At 39.4% G+C, this 24867-nt stretch overlaps 1 protein-coding gene across 1 annotated transcript in view; it reads left to right on the forward strand.

The window, feature by feature from the left end:
- Positions 1-415: 415 nt before the first annotated feature.
- The window catches only part of LOC124638482 (dynein axonemal heavy chain 10), a 73365-nt gene continuing 48913 nt past the window's right edge, over positions 416-24867 (forward strand). Inside the window, exons 1-32 of the mRNA XM_047175454.1 lie at positions 416-767; positions 1070-1330; positions 1443-1466; positions 1627-1749; positions 1854-1909; positions 2205-2435; positions 3205-3336; positions 3657-3727; positions 4097-4181; positions 6905-7014; positions 7346-7520; positions 8382-8528; positions 8602-8694; positions 8963-9153; positions 9494-9692; positions 14263-14510; positions 14791-14935; positions 15320-15433; positions 15758-15938; positions 16437-16592; positions 16764-16846; positions 17000-17126; positions 18154-18396; positions 18692-18861; positions 19216-19403; positions 19717-19878; positions 20275-20475; positions 20723-21014; positions 21364-21522; positions 21864-22100; positions 22352-22605; positions 24683-24831. Of these exons, the coding sequence (XP_047031410.1) occupies positions 458-767; positions 1070-1330; positions 1443-1466; positions 1627-1749; positions 1854-1909; positions 2205-2435; positions 3205-3336; positions 3657-3727; positions 4097-4181; positions 6905-7014; positions 7346-7520; positions 8382-8528; positions 8602-8694; positions 8963-9153; positions 9494-9692; positions 14263-14510; positions 14791-14935; positions 15320-15433; positions 15758-15938; positions 16437-16592; positions 16764-16846; positions 17000-17126; positions 18154-18396; positions 18692-18861; positions 19216-19403; positions 19717-19878; positions 20275-20475; positions 20723-21014; positions 21364-21522; positions 21864-22100; positions 22352-22605; positions 24683-24831 (5317 nt within the window). The 5' untranslated portion in view covers positions 416-457. The remainder of the gene's footprint in view (positions 768-1069; positions 1331-1442; positions 1467-1626; positions 1750-1853; positions 1910-2204; positions 2436-3204; positions 3337-3656; positions 3728-4096; positions 4182-6904; positions 7015-7345; positions 7521-8381; positions 8529-8601; positions 8695-8962; positions 9154-9493; positions 9693-14262; positions 14511-14790; positions 14936-15319; positions 15434-15757; positions 15939-16436; positions 16593-16763; positions 16847-16999; positions 17127-18153; positions 18397-18691; positions 18862-19215; positions 19404-19716; positions 19879-20274; positions 20476-20722; positions 21015-21363; positions 21523-21863; positions 22101-22351; positions 22606-24682; positions 24832-24867) is intronic.

Here is a 24867-nt window from a genome sequence, read left to right on the forward strand (position 1 = left end):
CGGTAAAAAGTTATTTGGAACTGTAAGTTTTATTTGATATTGTAAATAATTCCATTACATACAAATAGAGTAAAATGTATTGACAAACTGAATGTAATTTTTGCTTAAAATTTTAGCTGCTTAATATGTATAAATAATGTCCAGTTACAACCTTTCTTAGACATTAGACACCTACAACTCTGAATTTATAACAAAGTTCCAACATCTTACAATATACCGATACTTAACTGTTTTTATGTATTTTTCAATGACCATAAGATGACCCACTGACCCAGGGTCTACATTATTCACACAGTATTCATACAAAGAGTAGATAGATACCTATCAGGGGAGGCAGGTACTTTTTACATACCCAAGTTACTTTATCTGCCCCTAAGATCTACTAGCTACTTTCATTCTAATGAATAACTGTATTTTAGCATTAAGTAGGTACTTACTTTTCTCTTCAGGATTAAAAATGATGCAACCATTGATTTCTGACGCTGAGGTCCATTCCGATCACACGGATGATTCTGAAACCTACTTGGACATTTACAATGATCCCCGAGTACTGTGGTTCAAGGAACGTATCCTTGCCTTCATTGGCATGGATGACGATGGCCTCTTCTACAATATGTTAGAAGAAGGTGAAGTCAAGCAGAAGTTCATCAAATACCTGACGTCTAATATAAGAGACAATGAGATATCTCTGGACAAAAGGATGATGTATGTGTCAAAGGTGATCGTGGACAAGCTCATTCATGAAGATAAAGAATTCACTGAATGGAGTAAGTACTTCGGAATACATAATAAGATAAGAAAAACTTTTACAATGTGCTTATTATAACATTGAGCCACAAGCTAAGTGCAGCTTGTACCCTGTGCAGCTTCTATTATAATATAATACTTCTTGTTAGTGATTGTCTGCTAAATAACTCAAATTGTTAAAAGAAAATTCCTCCTTATTCTATTTAAGAGCAGTACTCATCCAAATACACTGCCTTCCTTCTGACAAAGATTTAAATCTTACCATGCAAACAGATAATTAAAAGATATGTTAAAAGAAAAGTAACATTCAAAATTTTTACAGGAATTATACCACCCCCTCCTCCTCCACCACCACCGTTAAAACCTCCCAAAAAAGGCAAAGGTAAAGGAAAAGAAAAAGAAAGTCCCCCACCAAAGGCTCCCAAAGCCCCCAAAGCTGCCCCGGAACCTGTAAAAGAGGCTGATAAAGAGCCTGAACCAGAGCTGGAGGTGACCACCAGTAAGACTAGCAGTAAGAGTGTTAAGAGCATGAAGAGCGCCAGTAAAACTGTGAAGAGTGTTAGGAGTGTGCGGGTTAAGCAAGGTACTTACAACTTGTACTTCTATTACTAGAATAGTTGATTTGTATCTTATTGAATCTTTTCAATGCATTTTGTATTTTATTCTGGTATTAATAATATTGCTTTATTTTTCAGATGACGTTCTTGGTCCAACATCGGGTAAGTAACTTTGCCACTCCCCACTTCTTTTATTCAATGTTATATGTAAATGGCCTTATATCTTTATGGGTTTTGGCAAGAATAGTAGCCTACCTACATAATACTTAAAAATTGTAATGTAGGTTATTACATTATATTGATTCCTTTTTTCACTGTTTAGAAGCGGATGTGGAGACCGCAGCGGGGACTATGAGAGAGTTTGACGATGATGACTTGGGTGAACTGCTAGAAATAGATACTGAAGAATCTATTGTAGCCGAGGACAAGTATTATTTCCCTCCTCGTAAGTAAAAAATATTATATGTTTGATTAAAAAACTATATTTATAATAGCACTTAAAATAAGCTTTAACCAAAGAACATAAAGTTCAAATTAGATTGTTTTCAGCGCCCGAGGATCTTGATCCCGAAATCGATGGAACTTTGGAATTTTATACCATAGTCGTAAGAATTCGGCATTGATACTTTTTTGTGTAGAATGGTTTTTTTTGTTCTAGCGTGTAGATAGAAGATAGAAGAGTTGCAATAGATATTATTTGCAGTTTTATGACACTGAGTAAATCTGGCACTTACTACTTGATTTGTTTTAGACAACTAGTGGCCAAATTAATTTAAGTAGTGTCTTCAGCTGGTTTGGTCTGGTGGACTGACTTTTTTGACTGCCAATGTGAAGAGAATACCAGCTACACATTTGTCTCTTCCACCTAATATTTTTTTTTATCAAAACTACTTATCACAGAGATCAGTCCCCCGCGTGATTCAATACCCCAAGCTGATACCGGTGTTCGGTGAGCTGACTCCTCAACTGGCGCATCGTCATCGTCGCTACCTCTACTTCTTGCGGCAGACACAGAAGGGTATACCTCTCAATGAGAGCGACAAGTTCACCAACCTCAGGATGTCGGACTACATCCTCACTGGAGTCTTTACTGGGAAGGTTCTTACTAGTCTTGGACTGCATTTGAAAGAGGTTAGTCGTTTTCATTTTCAGCCAGTTGAGAGTTTTGTCCTCTTCTAGTACTTTATTCTTTCGAGTAAAAAGTCTGTAGTTTTTCGATTGTTCTTAAATATAAGACACGTCTACAAATTAATAAAAACGAATTTACAACAAATTTGAATTTCGTGTGACAACACAACTTCGTATAAATCCCCCACTCCCGAATAGCAATGCTTTATTCGATTGCAAGTTTTTTTTGGTGTTGGTACAGATGCTAAACTGAGAGACAGACAAATTAGAACCTCTAGTTTTTTTGGAAGAAATTCTTTTGAAGACTTGTACCTAAGAGTGAATAGATATCTATTCACATACTTCTATACACATATACATACACATTTTATACATATACAGGAATGAATTTTAAGCAGTGCGCAAAAAAACTGGTGTTCCAGAATCGTTAACAGAACATATCTGCATCATCAGTAAAAAAAAATTTTCATTCTTTTGTCCGCCCTAAATCAACAAAATATGGATATCAACTATTCTTCGGCGCGCCGAGCGGAGCTAGCGTCAGTAAACCGGTTTCGCGTTGCCGCCGTGTACCTATACTATGACGACTGTGACCGTACTACCGGTTACAAAATAAACATCTTTCGATATCAATAACTTTTCTTTTTTGTACTAAAACACTACAAAATAAAAATATACGTATCTATTAAACTTATTTAACTATAAGTTGACAAAGTTTGCGCACTGGATAAAATTCATTCCCGTAAACATATTTATTTATTTTTACCTTCAGGCCGTCATTCCATTGTTCGAGAACCAGTTCCGTGAGATCACCGTGTTAAGCGTGGAGTCCAGCCATGCGATGCTGAGCAGACAGGCCTCCTATGTAGGCGCGCATCAGGCCTTGGACACGGCTGGCTCACAGGTATTATAGTTCTCATCATCTTCTTCGCCACGTTTTTTATGACCCACTGCAGGCCCTCGTAGGGCTGCGGGATTGTTCGAAAGAGTTACCGCGGCCCTGGCACATAAAAGGCCTGCGAAGGAACACGACGGTTTTTAGTCAGTAAGTCTGACACTCCCTCACCGCTGCTAACCCACAGCGGGAGGGGCATCATTTGATGATTTTTGCCATCGATAAAAAAAAGATGGACTTAATACCTTGCTATTCTTTAATCCTTCATGTCATCCGCTGCTTGGCACAAGACGATACGTTAAATGGAGTTCCTGTTTTATTGATTTTAGGTGAACTACCTAAGACCATCAGACTACAGAAGAATGTCTAATATAGCAAGAGGAGAGAATGCAGAAAGAAGGTCAGTAGCTAGTTAAGATTATTTATTTATTTGGCCAACCAACAATTGAGTACACTCAAACAACTATGGGTAACAATAAATAAAAAATAAAATAAAAGTTAGGTATAGGCGGTCTCATTTATTTGAAAATTTTTGATCATTTACTCTTAGGGCCAAATCAGCTTTTGACAAGGGCATTTTTAGTTACTCGCATCGGGTACACTGTAGTACCTATTTACCTATTTAGGCACTGCTCGAGGGGTCACAGGACAGGCGCGTAACTGTGCTTAGAAGTTGTTGCAAACTACTACTACTTTACCTACTTACTACTACTAGTTTAGTGAGTACTATATACTCCTTTGTTTAGCTACAATATTTATTATTTTTTAGAATGAAGAACATGCACGCATCTTCAGAAGAGTCGTTCGACCGTTCGGCTGGAGCTTCGTTGACGCGGCCGGCCTCTGTGACCGAGGTAATACCTTATAATTAGGTGCTTAAGTTATTAAAGTTAAATATTGACATTAAAGATTATACTGATGGATGAATATAACTATTACATGCATAATATGAACATTTCATATTGTAATTTAAACTCATCTTTATATTTGTACGCCGAAAGGCCAAACATGACTGTGCTTTACCACATTTCTCTGTACCACCTGCTTGTTGTATTTTCATTAAACTCATGTTATGACAAATAAATGATCTATCTAACTAAACAGTTTTTGTGAGATTGAATGCTCGGAGATAATCGCCTTTTCTACCCACTGATCCGATTTTGAAAACTATATCGTTATCAGAAAGATATTTATGTATAACTAGCTTCTGCCCGCGACTTCGTACGCGGATCCTGTCCCTTATGCCAGCGACTACGGGGTCAGCAAAATCAAAGATCTGAACCGTCTGATATTGAATTTTAAGGGCCCGTTGACTTGAAAACAACGGAATACGGATAAACATTAGAAACGTTCCATATATTTAATTAAATTGGACTAAACAAAACGCTGAGAACTGAACCGCAATAGGCGTGATCATAGGGATAAAAGTAGTGATTCTAATAAGTCTGCATTTAAGTTATGTGGCAAAAATGTTACACGTATTATTACGTAAAAAAACATTAAATAGATGACAAAGTCGTGGTGACTTAGTGGAAGTCGTGGTGGTTTAGTGGGTAGAGAACCAATCTCTCAAGTATGAGCGTGCGTCTTTGATTCCAGGTCTGGCAAGTGCCTGCCAATGCAACTTTTCTAAGTTCGTATGTACTTTCTACGTATATTTTGGATACCAATAACCGTTATTTGGAGGGGATGTTAAACTGTAGGTTCCGGCTGTCATTGAACATTCTTGGCAGTCGTTATGGGTAGTCAGAAGCCAGTAAGTCTTACCAAGGTATGTTGGGTTGAGCGGGTAACCAGGTTGTGGAGGTCAGATAGGCAGTCGCTCCTTGTAAAACACTGGTACTCAGTTGCATCGTGACTGGAAGTCGACCATAACATAATTGGGACAAAGGCTCTTGAGATAATAACGACAATAATAATGAGATATAGGCACCGCAGGACATCTGAGGCTGATGACGGGGAGTAGCAACCCCGCGGGGCTATACTATATGCTGAGTTCTCCAGGGAGAGTATCCCCCATCTCCGGCCGGTCGGAGTGAACCATGACGGGGGTAGGTCTCACGCCTCTGGCTTGGCTTGGCCGTCCAGAGTGGAGTCGCTAGAGCAGGATTAGTAGCCCTGCTCGGAGGGTAGGTGCCTCATGGTAAGCACAGGGAGCGCGTAATCTGTGTTTAAAGTCCGCCGAGGTATCCTCACGCTTCAGGTTCCCGGGGGCCCAGTAAGTGAGGTGGCGAGTCTCCACCTGCCATTTTTACATGTACCATTGACATCCACTAACATCCCATCACAAATAGCCCAAGTAGTTTCCCTCAATAGTTAGCAATAGTTTAGCACAGAACCGGGGATTGTCTTTTTTTTAACGACGTCCACCGGTGAATGTCCTTGGGTTCATTTCTATAGTGTATAAAGGGATAATCGACGGTATTGTGTCACCATTTCATTAAAGTTGTCTCAAAAGGGCTTCAGCGTGTTGGCTTCGGCCCCACGTTTGCCTCCCAAAAATTCGGAACTCTGTAGTCCCGAGGTCTGGAAGAGACATACAAAATAATAATGAGATATAACGCAACAAAGTCGGAGAGTGAGGGCTCGTGACGCCACGTCTAAGTATGTAAAATTTGTACTAAGCAGTGACTTAACGAAGCGTTGTTGTATCTTCGTTATTATTTGTTTGTGAGAGAGAGAGAAAAGAAAAATACGTGTCCATTATTTTAGGATAGGATTCACCATACCTATTTCATAACATTCATTTCTATACATTTCAAGTGTAGTATTGCTCTTGAAGTTTCATATCAGGTGTTCCAGATCTTCGATGTTTATACATCAATAGAGAGTGCTTATCAGATTGAACCACTTTTGCTAAAACGTCATATCTTCATATGCTATAGTCTAGCTGGACTCCTGGAGTTCCACATCAGGTGTTTTACACCTTCAATTTGTATAAGTCAACAGAGAGTGCTTATCAGATTGAACAACTTTTGCTAAAACGTCATACCTCTATATGCTATAGTCTAGCTGGGCACCTGGAGTTCCACATCAGGTGTTTTAGATCTTCAATTTGTATAAGTCAATAGAAAGTGCTTATCAAATTGAACAACTTTTGCTAAAACGCCATACCTGTATATGGTACAGAGAAGCTGGGCTCTTGGGGTTCCACATCAGGTGTTCCAGATCTTCAAATTTATTATCTCAACTAAAAATGCTCATCACATGAAACAATTTTTGCCATGGCACCATTTTTATATCTCTTATAGTTTTGTTGGTCTGTTGGAGTTCTGCATCAGGTCTTCAAGTTTCGAAGATATATTATAGCCTATATGTTGACCAGGCTTAATACTGATACAACAAAGAAAAAATCATTGAAATCCGTTCAGTAGTTCCGAAGATTAGCGTGTACAAACAAACAGACATACAGACAAACAGACAGAATTTTTTTTTTGGATTTGTGCTCCATTACTGTTTCTAAACCCCACCCAATTATTATTTTTTAAATATATTCAATGTACAGACACAGTTTTTTTACAGATTTATTATATGTATAGATGATAGTAAGTATATCCAAATGGTTCTATGTTCTCAGGACTCGCCATTTTCGAATACGTCTTTCATGGCAGATGTGGCAGAAGATAAGAAGTCGTCAGCCGATGAAATCATAACAGATATAAAGGATCTCGTCGGAATTGTTCATTGGTTTGCTATAATTACTTTATTTTACATTCAGTTTGCGGTAGCAAATCCTTGATTTTTTTAAGTTACAGTTCGCCAGTCAAAAGATGTATTAAGGCTATAGCCTTAATACATCTTTTGACTTTGAGAACTCAATTGTAGCCACTTTTGGACAACCAAAGCTTATCAACAAGATCTGTTCGATCAAATGTGCAAGAACATTTTAAATGCCGTTTATTATTTTCCGAGAGTTGATCAACTACCTAGAAAATTTATCAACATAAGAGTTTTGTTATTTTCTGGTGACAGATAGGTATATAATAAAAGTGCGACATGCAATATTGATCTACAACAGGACTATAGAACACATAGAAGGCGAGATACAACTGCCGATGCCGAACATCCCGATGCTGGCTGAAGAGCATCCGATCATCGATGTCATTGACCCCGAGCTGACCGCGCAGTTGGAAGAGGCGGTCATGATGTGGCAACAGCACATTGATAGTACTATAGCTGTGTGTTTGGGGAAGGTAAGACGTAGTTAGACTTGTTTTAGGTAAAGGCCTATTCTGTAGTTTTAAGAATTTATATAATACTTTAGAAATGATTTGTCGTCTATGTTGTATAAAAGCGACACCTACACTGCGGATATAAAACCAGTTTGAGAACAGGATGACTGAGAGTTGTCGTTTTAGACTAGGGGGGCGCCACATGTAGGTATATCATTCATGTACCTATTTAGAAAGGTAGATGGAGTTGGTAGTACAGAATAGTGAATGAAACTCAAGTTTTGATAAAACACCTATTAGGCGATTATCACACTGCCCCGCATGATGCAGCGTAGTGCGTGGATGCGTTTTTTTCCGTTGTATGGAAATATCTCCGTTTGTATGGAAAACACGCATAGTCCAACACACTGAAAATGCATCCACGCGCGTTCATGCGGATCACGCACATACATGCGGAGAAACACGCACCCCCGCGCGTAGGTGCGGGGCGAGACGCAAGGTATGGCACACTGAATCCCGCAATGCCGCGCGTGATTTTGAATGGGCGTGACGTGTATATTTGAAAATGGAACTCGCTGTGCGTGAATTTACAAAACGCACCTACGCGCGTGAGTGCGTGAAAAACCCGCACGATGATGCAGATCTGCACTCCCGCAGGAACGCGCGTAGGTGCGTCGACACGCAAGATGCAGCGTGATGCGGGGCAGTGTGAAGATCACCTTAGTAGATAACTATAATGCCTACATTTAAATCATATCAACAATAAAATAAATCATATAATGTAAAGACCTCAGCCATATAGCTAACATGATCTTTAGAGAAGAACATCCAATTATAAACATATATTTTTTTCTTAATAAATCCTTTCCCTTTTTTTGGTAGACCCGTGAAGGCGATGGTCCAGTGGCAGAGTACAAATATTGGCGCGAAAGAGACGCGGAGATTTCGTTGTTAGTAGAACAATTGAAACAACCCATGGTTGTGAAGATATTGCATCTGCTGCAAAGAGCGAACTCGACTTATTTAGAGGTACGTAATGCTATATACAGTGTGTGTTCTTTCCTCAAAAAAATAAATAAAAAATAATTGAATGTTTTTGCAGGGCTTCAGAAACTACAAAGAACGACTAGTAGAACAATACAACATGGCGAGTGATAATCTAAAATTCCTATCGACTTTAATGCGTTTCTTTACGGTAAGTATATACTGCTTCTTCGCCCCCTGAATTCTTCTTTTTTGTTACTTTTTTCTATTTTTTTTAAATCTGTATTTTTAGTTTTATATTGTCTATGCGTCGAGGCTTCGTTGCTAAATGTTTTTCCTTTTTTTCTTTCACTCAGTTTTTCCAGAAAACGCGCAGCGCAACCTATAATGCTTGTAGCGTGGTCTAAAAATACGTGAAAATCGCCACACTAATTTCAAATTACTCGAGTCTGTATGCAGCATTATTATGCTGTTTCCAGGTCATAGAAGACGAATCATCACTTGCTCAAGTGCTAGAAATCCTTCCGGAACTAGTAGAGAGTATCTACATGATGTGGGTACTGTCCAAGGGGTACCGCACTGATGATACCATGGTGCCCCTACTGGCAAGGATCTCATGGGCTTTGAGTGATAAGCTGGAGAATATTCTTAATGTGCACAAGCTTTTTGAGTGAGTATATGAGATGTTTCAGGCAAATGTACGTGCTGAGGCAGAATGAAGAACTGTACGATCTCAACGTTTTGCTTAGCCCTTTTAAATAAAAGGTGTCACTGGTAGTACAAAAGTTCAACAAAAGTTACATTATTTCGAAATTTCTAAAAAAAAAACTAATTGTTTCTTGTGCAAGCAGCCAAAACTTATTTGCCTATATAGTTATAGCACTTGAATTAAAGAAAATACATATACCAGCTAAAAGGACCAGAAAAATATTAGCCGACCGTGAATATTTCAACGAACTTAGTTACCAACCCTATAGCTATTCTCTCTAACATCCGCAATATTTCCTCAGCAAACCAAACGAAGAAGTCCTTTCCTTAGCTCGAAACTCACAAAAAATAATGGAGATGTGGCACGCTCTATACCGGGAGACCAGACGTAACATAGAGCTTAGCGGCAAAGGTGCTCGGTGGGAGTTCGACCAACCACTGCTGTTTACACAGACCGACTATATCGGCACTGTGGCCAAGGACTTAGGGGATGTAGTACAGGTAAGATAGATAGAACTTTCGTGTGGAGGGGCTAGTGGGACTGTAATTGAACATCGTTGGCAGTCGTTACGGGTAGTCAGAAGCCAGTAAGTCTGACACCAGTCTAAACAAAAGGTATTGGGTTGCCCGGGTAACAGAGATGAGGAAGTCAGATAGGCAGTCGCTCCTTGTAAAACACTCAGCCGTATCCGGTTATACTGGAAGCCGACCCCAACATAGTGGGGAAATGGCTTGGGAGATGATGATGATGGGGCTAGTGACCCGCAATTTGCAAAAAATAATGGAAATGTGGCACGCTCTATACCGGGAGACCAGACGTAACATAGAGCTTAGTGGCAAAGGTGCTCGGTGGGAGTTCGACCAACCACTGCTGTTTACACAGACCGACTATATCGGCACTGTGGCCAAGGACTTAGGGGATGTGGTGCAGGTATGATAGATAGAACTTTCGTGTGGAGGGGCTAGTGGTGCTGCCATTGAACATCCTTGGAAGTCGTTACGAGTAGTCGGAAGCCAGTAAGTCTAACACCAGTCTAAACAAGTTGCCCGGGTAACTGGGTTGAGGAGGTCAGATAGGCAGTGGCTCCTTGTAAAGCACTGGTACTCAGCCGACTTGAAGCCGACCCCAACATAGTTGGGAAAAGTTTCGGGAGAGGATGATGTGTCGCGCATAAAATAATATTAGTTTCGCGTTAGTGCGAAAGCGCTCTTAATAAGTAATCTGCAGCATTTTTAAATGTAGCTTCCTTGTAGGGTTGTAAACTGACGGTCACATACGATAAGTGACCGTCAATTACTATTAAATGACCGGTCACATTGGACATTTATTGTCAGACTGGTCAGATACATTAAATAAGTATTTTTTACTTGGTACAATTATTATTTTCGTTTCAAGCAAATTAAAAACATTCATTATGAATGTGAAATAATACCTATTGCCTTTCTAAACCAATATAGTGCATAGATAATCGTTTAAAAAGATGGAATCCCAAGTACGTATTTATTTTTATTGATGTATACCGACAAACCATTAATCATAGAGTGTCGGCGAAATCAAAGGAAATCAAAGACGAGCGGCACGGCGCGCCGCCGTGCCGCTCGTCTTTGATTTCCTTTCGGGCGGCGGCTTTTATCAAAGAATAAACCGCTCGCGCGCCGATTGTCTGTCTCACTCTACACTACCGCTCGCTCTACAGTTCACAGGTTTCACTCGACAGTGCGTTCTAAATTACAACGGAGAGCAGACGCGCGTGTCGTATTTGCTTTCGCCAATCGATAGATAAAATGCCTAAACCCACGGGTGAAAGGACAATGGGCAGATTGGTATACCCCACCAATAGCAATGTCATATATATCATTGGATAGGCCTTTTTATGTAGAACAATATTTACTATGACAGCTTTGCTGAAATGTTTGTCCGTTCTGAGATATAGATCAAAAACTGTGCAAAAGTTAGAACTAAGTAATCTATTGATAACTCAAGTTTTTAAAGGAAAATCTAAGAACTACTAAGTGTAAGTCTTGTATATGAAAGAAAATCAGATTACAGTATTGATTAGCATCAGTTTTAAGATTGTTTGTTATCTATATCTCAGAACGGACAAACAACAGAACAAAGCTGTCATAGTAAATGTTGTTCCAGTTAAAAAGACCTATCCAATGATATGTATGACTTTCCTATTGGTGCGGTTTCTCACTACGCCCAACATCCAGTTGGTACAATAAAAGGTTAAATGCTACATAATAGTAACAATTATGGATCCTAACGGGCATAGTAGTACTTACAAGACTTAAAGTTATTAGTACTCAGATTTTCCTTTAAAAACTTGAGGTATCAATAGATTACTTAGTTCTAACTTTAGCACAGTTTTTGATCTATATCTCAGAACGGACAAACATTTCAGCAAAGCTGTCATAGTAAATCTTGTCCTACATAAAAAGGCCTATCCAATGATATATATGACATTCCTATTGGTCGGGTATACCAGGTCCCATATATTTGTGCCCATTGCCCTTTGGGACCAGTATCAAGTTATTGGAAGATTGGGCCACAAAAAACATGTGGTTTGCATTCATTGTAATACTGAATATAGAAATTCGCATGCAACACGAATGGTGCTACATATTACGAAATGTAAGAAGTGTCCTAGTGATATAAAAAAAAGATTTATAAAGAAATCGTCTTCTCAAGTATTGGCTAAAGAAAAGAGTCTGCAAAGTTCAAGTGGTTTATTATGCTCAAGTCCAAGACCAAGTACATCTTTTGGTTCCGAATCGGAAAATTCAAATTTAGTCTCCTGTGACGACAATACTCGAATTTCGCTTGATCCTACCGATTCTTCGTCTAATCTTATTAATAATTTACGCGATGAAGACAAAAGTGCTCTAAATAAGAAAGACGAAATCGACGCAGACATTGCAAGAGCTTTATATGCATCTGGAGCACCACTACACTTACTGGAATCGAGGTACTGGAAAAAGGCTTTAAATTCCCTAAATTCTGACTATGAACCACCTTCAAGATATTGCTTTAGTAACAGATTATTGGACGCAGAATATTCCAGAATTAAATATCAGATTGATGAAGAGATACGATTGTCTGCTGCTGTGTCCATTATAACGGATGGGTGGACAAATATAAACGGGAAAGGAGTTATAAATTTTATTATTTCCACACCAAAACCTATATTTTTCAAATCTGTATACCCTGAATGCGAAAGGGAATCAGCTGAATATTTGAGTTGCGAAATTTCGAAAGTTATAGAAGAGGTTGGGCCCGCAAAAGTTGTAGCATTAATCACTGATAATGCAAAAAACATGAAAGCAGCATGGCGACTTATTCAAACCAAATATCCGAACATAGCTTGCATTGGATGTGTGGCCCATGCTTTAAATTTGATTTATAAAGATATTAATACTTTGCCTACTATAAAAAAAAACCGTTGACAAGGTAACAAAGGTTATTAAATATGTGAAGAATAAACACAGAGCTTTGGCATATTTTGAAAAAATACAGACTACACTTTATGGAAATTTAAAACAAACGCTGAAACTTCCATGCAAAACAAGATGGAACAGTGTTATTATATCCCTGGAGTCTTTCGACTGTAATAAAGAAGCGTTGAAGGCATTGGCTGTTGCTGACGAAATAAATATCGAAAATGAAATAATTATTGCTTTACTTGACGATGCGATATGGTTTTCCGTAAAGAATATTATCAAAGTTTTGAAACCTATTTCAGAAGCAATAATAAAGTCCGAGTCTGATAATGCAAGAGTCTCACAAGTTCCCGTCACGTTTATGAAATTAGAAGCTTCTGTTGAAGATGAACTTCACTCCTCAACAATATTTGAAGACCACGAAAAAGATATCATTAGAGAGGCAATTACGAAACGGAGGGACTTTTGCCTTCAACCAATTCACCTGGCTGCCAATATTTTGGATCCTCAGTTTATGGGTTCAGGCTTGAATGATGACCAAGAAGCTGAGGCCAATAATTTTATATATGACCAAGCGCGACTGCTTGGTAAAGATCCAGTAGCGATAATGACGAACACAGCTGAATTTCGAACAAAAACCGGGTACTTTGGCAAGTGTCACTCTGCCTGGATCACTACTGAAACGATAGCCCCTCATTTGTGGTGGCAGAGTTTCGCATCAAAGCAAAACTTATTTTCCCTCGCATATAGACTACTAAGCGTTCCGCCAAGTTCAGCAGCTGCTGAAAGAAATTGGAGTATGTTTGCGAACACTCACTCTAAGTCCAGAAATAGACTTCAGCAAGATCGTGTACATAAGCTCATCACAGTGAGGCAAAATTTAAAATATTTAGATCACACGGAAGAAAAACTTAAAGATGATTCCGATACAGAACTAGACTTTGAATGCATAGGATTTGGAAGAGAAGGTGAAGTAGACGAAGAGGATGAAGACGAAGGAGAGGGTCAGACAGAAGGATCAGATAAAGATGACTGATTTAAGATTCACTTTTTTTCACAGATTTAACAATGATAAAGTCGTTAAAATAAATATTTTTCATTTCACAGATTTTTTTATTCAGCCATATGATTGTTCGCGGAGATGAATTTGTGATTTTCATGTCTTTCAATTCAATTCACCCATATATACACCCACACTAAAACTATTTATAAAATACTCACTTTTTGACTGTTTTCAAAACATCAAGTAGTAAGTTTTTATCAAGTATTTTGTTTTACTGTGTTAAAGATCGATGAATGACATTTGGTTAGCTTCGATGATTCAAAAACTTCCGTAGTTTTGTAGAATAAAGAAAGAAAAAACGTTTATTTCTAATAAATTCTATTTATATACACAAAAAAAAACGAATCTGACGTTGCTGACAATAAATGACAATAAGTGACCGGTCAAATTGGATAAATGTCCAATATGCTCGGTCAGATTGATCGGTCACATATAACGTGACGGTCACTTTACATCTCTACTTCCTTGTTTAAAGCAGAATGAGAAATCTAAAAAATAATCGTTACACAATTCTTAGATGTGTTGAAAGAATATTTAGAAGACTGCTCATCCTCTGAACTCTTGCAGGTGCTCATAGACTTTGAACGCATATTCGGCCTCGAATTAAAATCGATCATCAGCGATCCGACTCAAATCGATGACGTGCGCAAACGCGTCAAGAACCTCGTGTATCCGATTCGAACGATCGATTTCAGTGTATTCGTGTTCGATAACAAGGAGAACTGGGATGTTATCATGGGAGACTTCTGGAACGAAGTGAGGTATCTGGAGGAGGAGGCCAAGAATTATATCAATCAGAGTTTCGGGAATTTAAGGTGAGTGGAGGATCTTTTTCTAAATGATTTTTGGTCTTTGGTGTTAGATTTTATGGTCCTCATGATATGTTGATGATAGATTAGTGGATTGAAGTGATGTTATACTGAAAGCATATGCATCAATTTCAATTCATTTTATTAATAATATCAATTTATTTTAAGCTATTTTAGCGTACTATAAACGTGTTGTGTTGATAATGCTTCAATTATGTGTAACCGCAGCAAAGTTCCTATTGAAGAACGAATGATTTGCATATCTTTAAACACTTTTCTGTTTCAGGTCGTCAGAGGAAGCTCTCACAGTTTTGTTAAAGTTCTTGGAGTTTGACACGCGTGAGTCTATCCGCAAGCAGCTATCCACCAAGTTCGACCTGGTGATGAGGCAGTTCATTAAGGAAATCACCGCTATTGAGGATAAGTTTACTGTAAGTACCTACGCTTACGCGGATTTTACAGTTACGCTGACCATTGACGCTGATAACTACGCGCGTAGTTTCTATGAACATCGTCTTCAAATGCTTCATAGAATTTCATATATTTTCCGTCTTTGGGGCTGATAGTCAGCCGTCAGGGTGACTGTAAAATTAGCCTTATAAGAGACTTAACTTGTATTTATTACAACACTAGCAGTTCAGCGCGTTTTTACTCGCATCCCGTAGGAACTACATAGTTGGGGATAGGTAGACTCCCAATGGTGAAAGTTTTCCTCATTATAAATAAGGTCATAACTGGAACTGGTCTTGAATGGAAGAAATCAATCATTTATCTTTACTTAATAACTACTTAAATTATGTTCGTACATCCTGTAGCGTCATCGTAAAGCTCCTCCGTTACTACGCAACCACCCGCCAGTCGCTGGCGCCATCTACTGGGCGAGAGCGCTCTTTAACAAGATGAAACAACCCATCATGAAGTTTCAAAAGGTACATAGTTATTTTTATTTCATTATATATTTCTATATATATTATATGATTAAGTAAATACATCCACATATATCATCTAAGCAATTTTTGATTTCTCATCGTAATAATAAAATTGAGAAATCTATCATTATATGAAGTGAATGTACAAGAAATTAATGCAGAACTAATCAATTTTATATTTGGCGCACAGAGAATACGTTACAGGTGCCCAAAAAAACACGCTTTTGGGCTCTTACACAATAAACTGAACCTCAACTTTTTCTTAATTTTCCAAAAACTTGATACACTTGACATAATTTACCCCTCCCTCCCCTCCACGTCCAGGTGCCAGAATTAAACGATTGCGAGCAAAAGAAGGAAGCATTCATGCAATACAAGGCATTCTCCAAAATCATCAAGGAGTATGAGGAGGGCAAGTACAAGGAGTGGGTGACGGGAGCCGCTGACTTCGTCGAGAATATGATGAAGAAGAATGTGCTGAAGGTCGAGTTTAAGAAGGAACCTGGTAAGTGCTAACGTAATTTAAGAAGGAACCTGTTAAGTACTAAGGTATAGTCAGGAACATAAGACCATAAACAAAAAAAAATCCAGAGTAAAATAAAAATCTTTGATGCCCCGGTTATTTTGTTCCGTAGTCGTGAAACTAGAAAAGTATAGTGCTATATACTAGTAACAACGAATAATAACATGATTGTTGACTTCATTTTTTATCTTCCAAGCAACTGATGACGTGGACGATGGTAAGATTTCTTCATTGCACACTAAAATATTCCCCCAGTAGACTTCTTCATCAGCAGTTTCTCTTTTTTACCCTCTTCGCCCCTCACAGTAGCGGTCGTAAGGGTCGGGCTCATGTAGAACGTAAGAAAAAGGCGCTTGGCTCAAATGAACCACTTTCACCAGCCGATATAGTGTTAATTACTGTACTGCCTACAATAATACCCCTCTTTTTTCACTTCTTCATAATCAGTTTATCTTAAGAAACTCCCTTCATCCCTCGCAGTAGCGGCCCCAGCAGCGGGTCGTGGTATGGAACTGACAGCAGCGGGTCGGGCTCATGTCGAACGTAAGAAAAAGGCGGCCGGCTCTAATGTGTCACTGTTGCCTTCTGACATAGTGAACAAGGAGATCGCTGAGAAACGACGAAGGGATAAGGCTTGTAAGTACAGCTAAGTTTAATGTATGAATATTTTGTTAAAAAGTGAGACTGAATAGTTTGTGTGCGTAATTTGTAACGTTAGTGAATATTTGAGCGCGACTGCGGTTGTACACTTTCAGTAATTTAATAAAAATAATTGAACTCAATTTTAAGTCCAAACGTTTTTTCTAGTGATGCTGATGAGGATACCCGGACAACATTATGAGAATGTCAGATCACCGAGCTCCACGTCTCTGCTGGCTAAAGAAGGCTTGGTATGTAACATATTCCTATAAGACCCTAGTAATTTTCCTTTCTTCGTCATACCTTGAAAAACTTACCTTTGTTATTTGATCTCTTTCGTGAGCAACAAGTATAACTAAGTTATTTTCCCTCTTATTGCTTATATACAAATTTGTTGTTTCTAGACGGATGTGACATGGCGTGACTTGACTGTCCACAAGCTGATGCAAGAGTACCAGCTGATCTTCCAGCCGAACTTCAACAAGCAGATATTCCTCGTCATCCACGAGGCTGAATTGTTGGAACAACTGGGTTAGTTCAATAGCTTATCCGGGGCTGCGGGATTGTTCGAAAGAGTTACCGCGGCCCTGGTACATAAAAGGCCTACGACGGAACACGACGGTTTTTAGTCAGTAAGAACCTGACACTCCTTCACCACTGCTAACCCACAGCGGGAGGGGTAGTTTGATGATTTTTGACGTCGTGAAAAAAAAACTTCAATAGCTTATAAATGATCCCTATAGATAGATGTTCATGAAAACGTGCATAATTTACTCCAAAACCTTCAAAAGCGGGAGTTTTGGGGGACTGTGTAAAATAAATTAAACACCAAGAATTTTTCATATTCTCCCTTATTTAAGTACCTTATAATTTTCTTCACTTTTGGCCTGTAATAAACGATCATAAAGAAAGATGAATTATGTTTGTCAAAGTACAAATCCGGGTAGGTATGTGTTTTTTTATATTACCAATGAATGTTCCCCTTATCACAGGTTTCGATCTACCAGCCTGTATCCGCGCTGTGGTCATGCAGAAACCGCAGCTATATAACGAACTAGAAGCGCGAGCACCTTAGAATGTTTGATATTTTTCCTGAAATAAACTGATTTAAAAATAGATGAATTATTTTTGTCGAATTACAAATCTGAGGGTATATGTGTGTTTTCCTGAAATATAGAACACTAGCCATTTTTCCACGGTTTCACCCGCTTTCCGTGGGAACTACTGCCCGTACCGGGATAAAATATAGCCTATGCTATGGTACTCAGAAACATTTTTTTTTATTTATTTATTTATTTAAAAACATACACACTATCATTACAGTGTAATACCAATTCGATAGTGGTGTCCACAATACCTACACACATACAAAAATAATAAAATTTAACTTAAATCTAACACAAAAACAAAACAAAACAAAACTGGAACATTGTAGCTATCTATCAGTGAAAGAATTTTGGAAATCCAGACAGCGGTTGCAAAGATTACACCCTATATACAAACATACAAATTCTACCTCTTTATAATATAAGTATAGATAACTCCTTTCCTACCATAGGTTACGACCTACCAGCCTGCATTCGCGACGTAGCCATGCAAAAAGCACGGCTATACTACGAACTAGAAGCGCTAGAGATCGTCATCGCCAAGTACAACACCAACACTGCGTCACTCAGCACTTCGGAGACGCACCTCATGAAGAAGCACCTTCTAGACATGGAGCGACATATACTTCCGGGGCTGACTAGAGTCACGTGGACTGCACTCGGTATAGGGGAATATATCAAGGATATTACTAAAGGTTGGTTACAAATACAGCGCATTTTATTAGTCTTCAGGACAGTTCTTCATGAGCAAACTGTCGAATGAAAGGTTTAAGTTGGATAGGCATTAATATCGTATCCCGGAGGATGGAGGATGAGGCATTAATATCGTGATTAAATTCAGGAGTTTGATTTGCAACCCAGTCCCAGCTTGTTTCCTCAATGTCAAAGTCAATTGATGTTTTAATTTTAAATAGGCCTTTAAAAACTAGGACTATATTTGTTGAGTTCGCAAATGTTTTTATAATTTTTGTCTTCAATAATATAATTCAGGTGAAAATTCCCTACAAGCTACGTACAAGCAACTCAAAATGGTGGAGAAAGAAATACAGTTTCTAGTAGACCAACTGGAAGCTTTTGATCTGTTCCCACTACTGAGGCCTGAGAACTATGTAGATCCTAGGACGGACCTACCTGATCCCTCCTGGCTTTATCCTTGCAAGGTAAGATAACTTTAAGTTCATAAAACAATGAAGATATACCTACAAAGCAGCTGCTATGACAAAATAAAGGTTGCCTCATTTTCATATTCCCAATTTCTGTTTTTACATCCAGTTTTGATCTACCAAAAATTTAATTCTGCTAAGAATTAATATTTCAACTAATTTCATGTTTACATGTGTCTTGGCTAATCAGAAAAAGCTATTTGGCCCCGCAGAAGATGTGTATTTGTTTGCTTTAGCCAACGCCTAAGTTGGTCAAAATAATACTTTAAATCTTGGGGCCGCACAATTTCAGACCTTAGACTCGCGAACGCCGCGAACGTCTTAGCAAATACTCTGTGGTTTTCTTTATAGGCCTACTTCGTGGAAGTAGAAAACGAACGCCTAGAGCGCGTGGCAGCTCTCTCCCGCATCTACGACCGCATCGGACCTATCCTGATGAAGCTGGAGTACTTAATCCTGGGTACCAGTACGGGAACCTCTAATGTTATGAATGCTTACTATACGCATTGGGAGAAGAAGATCTTTATGTGTCTTGTCAGGTATGTTGACAAAATATTACTTATCTTTTTAAACGGCTTCATAAAAAGAGGTTCCCAGTTTGACCTGTATTTATGTATTATGTATGTGCGCGATTAAGTATCTCACGGTTTTCAGCGTAGTAAGTATTTGTCAGACTCAGTAGAAAGTTTTAGGAATATTATTGAAGTCGATTATATTTTTGTGTATATCAACAAAGTCTTCTATAAAGCACACTTATAGTATAGGTTATGGTATAGTGCTTGCAATATTTTTGCATGTATCGATATAGGATGTCGATGAGAAAGGTATAATTTATTATATGATCTCCCTAAGATTGACGTTGGAAAACTTAGAAGACTTCCAACAGATGCTCAGCGAGAAGGTGCCGATGTTCCAAGTGGATGCCGTCCTGGTGCCTCCTGATATCACCATGAGGCCAACACAGACTGAAGTGTGCAATATACTCGGTTATGATGTCAAACATTATCTGAACAGGTGACGTCTTCATCCCCTCCTCTAAAAACTAACTTGCTGTGCTGATAGGGTCCATTATTGTTTCTCTTTAATTTTACTGATCTGCTTTGTATACATTGTGGGATACAATAAAGTTGTTGAGTATTGGGTTATAGTTAGGCAAAATGGTAAGAATGGTGTGATGTATATAGTATAAGTATATACATATGTATTTTCGTTATGTTTTGTGTCTCATTAATTTAATGTGTGAGATGTTCCCAAATTAATAATTTAAATAATTGATAAGTAATTACAAAAATGCCTTTACTTTTCGAGATATTTTAAAGCATTACTAATCATTTAAAATATTTTTCGATGTTGTACAGTTACTTCCAAAAAGTTTTATAACAGTCACCATCCCTCTCTATTCCTACTCAGGCTAACATCATTTCCTCGCTGGATGAAGAAGACCTGCCTCTCCTGCCCTCCCCAGCGTATCGAAGAGGCCACAGGGAACGAGTTCTATACCTTCTCATTCTTCGAGGATATACTCCGAGTGGCTGCCATCAATGATATCACGCTGCTCATTCAGGACACCATATTTAGACTCACTACGGATATCTGCACGTATATTACGAAGTATGTTTTGTTTTTATACCTCTATTGCTGGTGGAAAAATATGCGGAAATCAAAGTGTCCAGTGAACACTGAATTCAAAAGTATATGGCTTTCCTGCTTCTTTTTAGACAACAGATCTGGGTTTAGAACAAAATATTAAATTGCCAAAACTAAGTACCTATTTAAAGGCACTTTTCAAAAAGCCATTCTGTACTAATGAAAATACTAGCATCCTTCTTAGATTTTTTATAAATGCTTTTGTTCCTAGATGGCAAAAATTCTCCCACCTCTGGTCTTTCGACAAGAACCTGTCCTGCGAAAAATACGTTCAGAAATACGATCAAATCTACAAGTACGACGAAAAGTTCTTCTTCTTCGAGGATATAATAAACGATTTGCATGCCCACGTGAAATTTGTGGATATTGGAGCCATTCGGGTTAATTTAAGGCCTGTGATAAAGCAAGTACAGGATCATGCGGAAGAATGGAAGACTATATTAGGAGCGTGCATTGCTACTAAGACTAGAACTAGTATGCATGACCTGAAAACTCAGTTGGAAGTGAGTTTTGGACTACTGTTAAAACCAAGCAACTCTGCCTAATCTAAGGCGTCTGTTAAGGCAATCTTTACAAGTATTCCCTATTTAAACAAGCTATTTTCTCCGTGTCCATCTCCGTGTACATCTATTTTGGAGGCTAGTTTTACTTTCCTCTTTCGAAACCTTTACCACTATATTATAGCCCAGCAAGGAGAACACCACGTCACCCACTGGATTGTTATAATATCCGGAACTACCACACTTTGTTAATTGTTACATTATGTTACGATATGTTTTACTTTATTCCAATAAAGATTATTTATTACTATTTATTTATATTACTGTTACATGTTATATTATGTCTTCCTAGACCCTTCGCATGACAGTGAATATGAACATCAAAGGCCTAGAAGACTTCAAGCTTGTGATGGCTACTATCACTCAAGTGCAGCAGATGACGGTCACCGCCGAGTGCAAGTACAAGAATATGCAGGAGATATTCCATATGTTGAGGCAGCATAATATTTTGGTAAGTACATATTTTCATGTTCAAAACTGCTTGGTGAACATCGCTCGAGTCGCTTGCGCAGAAATAATAGTTAAGCTATATTTGATTTTGCTTGAAAGTTAGTGACGACCTGCCATTCGGTTTGGTTTGTATCTGGCCCATATCTATTTAGGAGAATAAATTGGAATTTAACATAATGCATATTTATGCAGAAGACGCCAATCCTCATCCTCCGAGCCTTTCCCAACTATGTTGGGGTCGGCTTCCAGTCTTACCGGATGTAGCTGAGTACCAGTGATTTATGTAGAAGACGCCAAATTAAACACTTATTGTAATAAGACTATCATGTCTTTATTTATCAGGTATCCGACGAAGATTTATTGTTTGCCAAAAATCTCGAAGCTTCTTGGGGCAGCCTTTATCAAACCACTCTGTTCCGAGCCGCGACGCTCGAGAAGACTAAAGAGAAGTTCTCTAAGATGAACGTGGTAGAGATAGCGAACTTCTTGAAGGAGCTCGACGATTTTGTGGAGAAGTTTGATACTGAAGGCCCGGGGACTGTTGGGGATGATATGGATAGGGGAAGCTTGCTTATGGAGGTATATTGTTATTTGTTTTTTGAGGATACCTTCTACTATGGGTTTACATTCTCATGATTACAAAATCAAGAAATGATAAAAATAATACGAAATGAAGAAATTGGACAATAGTATTTATATTTTTCTCCCTTCAACTCGTATATTTATCTGCCTAGTACCTACGTAGATTGCAACCTACCTTTATTATGGTTATGTTTTTGTACGGTGGTTTTACTCACCACATAACTTTTATAGTATATTCTTTCCATTAGGAATACAGCAAATATTTCGACGAGCTCGAGAACCGAAAGAAGCTGCTCCAAGCAGCTGAACAACTCTTCGACAATCCTCTGGCTGACTTCTCAAACTTCAACCGGGCGAGAACCGATTTCGGTTTCATGGAGTCCATATACAAGATATACAAGTCACAGAAGTATGCGAGAGAGATCTGGTCGAAGACCTTATGGGCGAACTTGAATCCGCAGGCTCTTGTGGATGGTATCGAGCAGTTCTTCAAGGAATTCAGGTGAAATTACCTGTTTTTATTTTGGTTCTTAATATTCTGGTTTCTTGGTCCTGTTTTTACTTGGGATATCTTCATCATCATCATCAGCCTATATCAGTCCACTGCTGGACATAGGCCTCTCCAAGTGCACGCCACTGAGATCGATTTTCGGCTTCTCGCATCCAGCTCCTGCCAGCCGCCTTGCGCAAGTCATCACTCCACCGTGCCTGAGGACGTCCTACACTACGTTTGCCGAGGCGTGGTCTCCACTCTAGAACGCGTTTACCCCAACGGTTATCGGTTCTTCGGCTAATATGGCCAGCCCACTGCCACTTCAGCTTGCTGATTCGGTGGGCTATGTCGATGACCTTGGTTCTCTGACGGATTACCTCATTTCTGATGCGATCCCTCAGAGAAATGCCGAGCATAGCCCTTTCCATAGCTCGCTGAGCGACTTTAAACTTGTGAACCAGCCGTACCGACAGTGTCCACGTTTCGGCTCCGTAAGTCATGACAGGTAGGACGCACTGATTGAAGACTTTTGTCTTTAGGCACTGTGGGATCGACGATGTTAGGACTCGACGTAGCTTCCCAAATGCAGCCCAACCCAACTGAATTCTCCTATTCACCTCGTCCTCAAAGTTGTTTCTACCTAACTGCAATGTCTGCCCGAGGTATACATATTTCCGAACAACTTCGAGAACGGCGCCGTGTATCGCAATCGGTTCCGGTAGAACATGTTCATTGAACATGACCTTGGTTTTGTCCAAGTTCATCCGTAGGCCAATGCGTAGAGAAGATTCAGCCAGGTCGTTCAGCATCTGTTGTAGGTCCTGCAGCGTTTCCGCCATGATGACGATATCGTCAGCAAATCGCAAGTGAGAGATGTGTTCGCCATTGATGTTGATACCGCGTCCTTTCCAGTTCAGCGTCTTGAACATATCCTCCATTGCATTAGTGAACAGTTTCGGGGAAATAACATCCCCTTGTCTCACTCCTCGATGCAACGGTATGGGCCTTGTTTGCTGATTCTGTACTTGGACGGACATTGTAGCGGCTTCGTAGAGACATCTCATCACTTGGATGTATCGCCAATCTACTTGACAACGCTGCAGGGACTCCAGAACAGACCAGATTTCAACCGAGTCAAAGGCCTTCTCATAGTCCACAAATGCTAGACACAGGGGCTGATTATACTCTTCGGTCTTCTGTATAATCTGCCGCACTGTGTGGATGTGGTCTATGGTGCCGTATCCGCTCCGAAACCCAGCCTGCTCCGGTGGTTGGAATTCGTCGAGTCTTCGCGCAAGTCGGTTCGTGATCACTCTTGAGAACAGCTTATAGACGTGGCTTAGGAGGGAAATGGGTCGATAGTTCTTCAGCTGGGTTTTGTCTCCCTTTTTGAAGAACAGGACGACAACACTCCTACTCCACGCCTCTGGAGTTCTCCCTTCAAACAGGACGGCATTAAAAAGCTTCTGGAGCTCCACCAGTAAGGGGTTTCCTCCTGCTTTTAATAGCTCTGTTGTAATGCCATCCTCGCCAGGGGCTTTTCCATTTTTGAGCTGTCTCAGAGCGATCTCGATTTCGTCACTGCTGACTTCTGGCAGGTCCTCGGTGAAATGGCGTGTTAATGTGGCTCTAGAATCCTCATTTCCGGGATCAGGTCGAGATGCATGCGATGCGTATAACCGGCCATAGAAATTTTCCACTTCCGAAAGGACTGCCGGCACCGAAGAAACGACTTCTCCACTTGTTGTGGTCAGCTTCGTCAAGTGGCTTCTTCCAAGAGATTGTACGAACACCTTTGACCCCCGATTCAGCTCAATTGCTCTTTCAATGGCAAGAGTATATTATATATATAGTAGTGGGATATCTTAATAAGGCCCCACTATTGGTGCAACGAGAGGGCTCGTCAGACTTCTGCTGATCAAATTCCACTTTTGTTCCTTCTGAGGACCTTTAGCCCTCTTAGCCCTTGGTAATACGCCGTGGGTCATGGCTGTTTGATCTGATATCAGGATATTACGAACGCCTATTGAAATGATACCTAAGCGAATGACATCAGACGGTTTGACTGACTAAATTCCTTTTACAGGAAATTACCGAAAATCATCCGACAAACGCCAAGCGGTATGATGTTGGACCTCAAGATGAGGCAGTTCAAGAATGTGGTACCTTTGATGGTGTCGCTGAAAAACGAAGCTATGCGTGAGAGGCATTGGAAGGAACTTATGCATAAGACTGGTGAGAGCTTTATCCTAAAAATAATAGGGCTACTAC

This window comes from Helicoverpa zea, chromosome 17 (genome assembly GCF_022581195.2).
Source record: "Helicoverpa zea isolate HzStark_Cry1AcR chromosome 17, ilHelZeax1.1, whole genome shotgun sequence".
In the NCBI taxonomy this organism is placed as follows: domain Eukaryota; kingdom Metazoa; phylum Arthropoda; class Insecta; order Lepidoptera; family Noctuidae; genus Helicoverpa; species Helicoverpa zea.